We start from the raw sequence: 4,104 nt of genomic DNA, 5'->3' as shown, positions 1-4,104 counted from the left end.
TGGCCCCAGGGCCGGAGTGTGGCCGCTGGGCCTGCGCGTGGCCCACAGGCCTGCACGTGGCCCCCGGGCCTACTCGTGGCCATTGGGCCTGCGCGTGGCCCCCAGGCCTGTGCGTGGCCGCCGGGCCTGCACGTGGCCCCCGGGCCTGAGCCTGCGCATGGCCGCATATAGCAGAGATAGTGTAATGGGAGAGGGGGAAAGGGCAGAGGGTCAAACATAGGATAAAAAACATATATATATATGTATACATATGTAGGAAAGTAGAAATGGAATATTATTGATGATAACATGCTTGATTAAGCCACTGTGCAGTTTATCCTAGATGGGAAACCACATTTAGTATGTTGTGATGATGCTCACGGAATGAATGTTAGGTAATATAAAAAAAAAATAGTGAAACTGTTTGCATCATTTTGTAAAAAAAAAAAAAAAAATACATATTTGACGACTGCAGTGAGCTGTGTGGGCACAGCTGGGTACTACTTTATAGTATGTTCATTCTACTCACTGGGGTTTATAAAAAAAAAAATCATTAATTGAACAACCACCTACCATTGCCTATAATCTTGTTCAGCTTATAAAATACAAATAAAATAAAATTTAGTTAATTCCTAGAATGAAATAACACTTTATTAATTCATATGTGGATGACTTTAAACTACTTTTTAATCTTTCTATGCCTCAGTTCTTTAAACTATAAAATTGGCATATTACTACTGAATCAAGGTTGTGGTGGAGTTCTTTATAAATCACCCAGGCTTGGACATTTCTGTTTAGCAGCATGATAACAGACTAATACAATATAAAGCTGAAGACAAGAGTAGAATTTAAAAAGATGAACTAGAAATTACTTTACTGCTACTTCTCCCTCCATGTATCTTAAAGTAAATTACTTTAAAACAGATGGTTTCCTCATTCCTGTTTCTCATCTGAGGATTTTTCTCCTGTTCACAACGTGTGGCACTTACAAATCTCAATCTGGCTTAGCCTAAAAGACACAGGAAATTAAGAGCTAAAAATGACTGTAATAGGTTCTAAAGCAAGCAAAATATGGAGAGTTCTATTAATTAAACACGTAAGTGAGATACAAATCTCCTGTTTTCTCAGAATCCAAGTAAAGCTCAGGTTTAAAGTACTAGAAAGTCATTCAGCCCTATCTGATGATAACTGAGCTTCTACTAGGCTTTGAGCTCCTTGTGAGTAGTTCTGCATAATGTCCTTTTCTGGACAGGGTTGTACACAGCCTTCCACACAATTTGTGCTCAAATTTATTGTTTTGTTTTGGTTTTGAGGATTCGATGCATGTTCCTGAGACACCTTCTGAATATCCACTGAAAACTTAAATCTCCTCTGGAGTGTTAGGTACACTGGAATTATACAGTGAGTCCTTGACTCCTGGTAATCTCACATTGTATCCTGCAATCCCCTTTCAATCAGCATGTTCATTACCTGGGTTATCTCATGCCTCAAATGTGCTGTTATATTATATCTAGTCTCTCAGAACAAGACACAATATTAAAGATTAAATTTAACCTGTTCATTTTTAAAGTGAGAATAATAGAGATCAATGAATTGACACAATCACATGTAAGTGATTAAAAATGTGAACTCTGGGCTAGCCCCATAGTCTAGTGGTTCAGGGAACCAGATCCCACAAAGAAGAGCACAGTTGAAATCCTGGCCCCAATGGCTTAAAAAATACACCAGTCATGGATGGATGGATGGATGCACTTCTGACAGGATGGAGAAATGGAGGAGAAGGGATGGTAGCATGACCATGCTCTACCATAAGGTGCTTTCTCCTTCTCTCTGTCTGTCTCTCTTTGGTAAACACATGCAACTTCTGACAGAAAAAAATAAATAAAACTTGTACTTTTAAATTAAATAAACATAAATTACAAGGAAACCATTATAATTTCTTAGTCATTTTCAGTAAGTCACCCATGTTTCTAAGGAAGCATCCTAACTATAAAATGGAAACAGATCATCTGACCTTTATAACTATTGTAAGAAAATGAAACAATTTCTATAAAGCAATTAACATTAGTGCCTGGCATATAATTAGTATTTAAAAACTAGACATTGTTTTTATAAACCAATAACATTATTTGCCTGAATAGGAAGTGAAATTTCTGTCTCAGGACTTCAGTGGCCCTTGGCAGTGGGTCCTTCTCTGTGTCTCTACTTCACGAGGATAGCACAGAGATGTCTGTGGAGCTCCTGGGAGCTTCAGTCACCACAGCAAACCCTCGAAGCTCCTGGGGCACAATCCTCCTCCCCAACCTGACAAGAAGCAAAGGAAAGCTCCATCTCTCCACCTTGATTTACTGTGGTCCCCAAACGTCAGCTCAGCTTAGGAAACACGTGACATGGCATTGTATTTAGTGGGCTGAGTCTCCAATAGGCATGTCAAATTGGTCCAGGGAATGCAGAGGACAGACTTTCTGAAATCTTGAACAGCACAGACTAGCATCCACCTGCCCCAAACCCTGGCTCATTCCTAATCTGGAGCTAACAAGCTCTGCCAGTTAAGGTCTCTGTCAGGTCGTTGCCGCAGGAGGCAGGAACCTCCCCAGGAAGGGCAAGGTTCACAGGTGTGCAGCTCTCCTCCAATTGCATTTACCTTTGATCTTACCAAGGCCATTCCCTTTATCTTTATGGTGTCAAGCTACTCTAAAAGAGGTTGGGGTCTCTTTGTCACCCTTATCTTCCTCAGAAACTCCTACATGAGCTGGAAGGTGTGCATAAGCTCACCTCAAGCACACACATTCACCCGCACATGCCACACACACACACACACACACATAATCACACATTCCTGTTACAGGTAACTTGATGAAAAATGTATTAATGGAAGGAGGAATGAGGGATGCAGGTTCATGTATACCTGGGGAGGTATCGGGCTGGGAGTCTTGGCCTGGGAGTCTGGGCCTTAGAAATGAAGGAGATGGTAGAGACGTGAAGGAAACTGAAAGTGACTCAAACATCGGTTGGTTATTTTTAAACCACTTATCTTAGGTACAGTAAAATAATAGCTTCAGTCCAAGTATGAGGGGGGAAAATATCTTCCCAATCATAGGATCGCACACTGCACTCAGAAAATAACAGCTCCTTCCCAACTGTGAGGACAGGAGCTATTGGGATGAGGAGAAGGTGACCCTACAGGGCTAGAGGATGCAGGTGGTAGGGCAGGATCTCCAGTCACCATGATGCTGTGACCTCACTCACACTAGAAATGTTTCACAAGGGCCTTTGGAGCCGGACCTAAAGTCCTGTGCCATGCCCCAACACTCAAGGGCAGCTCCTTTTCCTCTGCCCACACAGAGCAGAGGTGATGTCTGTGCCCCATCCAGGCATCCATCTGAGCTCACTGGGATCCCCGGGAACTCCCAGGGTGGCAGGCTACATAGTGGAAAACCCCTGAAGGTGAATGTTGAGGTCTGTGCCTTGTGGGTTTCCTCAGATACTAACTTAGCATAAGACTTGGTAAAACAGTGGCTTGGTATCCCATCTGGACAACGAAATCTCATGATAGCTCCCACATGCTTTGCAGAAGCTCACCTCACAGGTGCATGGGGCAGGTCCTACTTACCCAGCTCAGACTGGAGTTTCTCTGGGGAAAAAAGAAACAAAGATAACCTATTAAGTAACTTGGTCCAACAAAGAGGAAAGAAACTATTTCGAAAATAAAAGCAAGTTCTACATTCTACTGGAAAGCCCAATTTATAATAAAAATATAAAATGCCCCGAAATAATGATAATTTCTCATGAATCATCTGCTGTTTTAGCTGTTTTCTTTTTATATTTTTTATTTTTATTTCTGCACTGATTTCTGCAGAAAAAGGAAAAAGGTAGAATTCAAAAATAACTAGAGTACCATTCAATAAAATGTAATGTATACATTTCCAGTCATAAATGTCTCATATTACTAAGTGTTAAATATTTTCCTTGATAAAATATGAAGAGCTCTAGCACTGTTCAGGAATCGCTCTTGTTGGTCCAAGCACATTGGTCCCCGAGGCAGAGCACTCACCTGGGAGGCTGATGACTGACCGCTTCTCCTCGTTGAGGACGGGGTTGTGGATGACGCAGGACACGGTCTCT

General features: G+C 41.8%; 1 protein-coding gene across 1 annotated transcript in view; it reads right to left on the bottom strand.

Moving 5' to 3' along the window:
- The window catches only part of BTNL2 (butyrophilin like 2), a 14,050-nt gene that overhangs the window by 2,624 nt on the left and 7,322 nt on the right, over nt 1–4,104 (bottom strand). The window contains exons 3-4 of the mRNA XM_027768093.1: nt 4,034–4,102; nt 3,593–3,613 (exon numbers count right to left, since the gene is read on the bottom strand). Coding sequence (XP_027623894.1) covers nt 3,593–3,613; nt 4,034–4,102 — 90 coding nt within the window. The remainder of the gene's footprint in view (nt 1–3,592; nt 3,614–4,033; nt 4,103–4,104) is intronic.

The sequence above is a fragment of the Tupaia chinensis genome, unplaced genomic scaffold (genome assembly GCF_000334495.1).
Source record: "Tupaia chinensis unplaced genomic scaffold, TupChi_1.0 Scaffold145495_1, whole genome shotgun sequence".
In the NCBI taxonomy this organism is placed as follows: Eukaryota; Metazoa; Chordata; class Mammalia; order Scandentia; family Tupaiidae; genus Tupaia; species Tupaia belangeri.
This window is presented reverse-complemented; position numbering and strand designations above follow the sequence as displayed.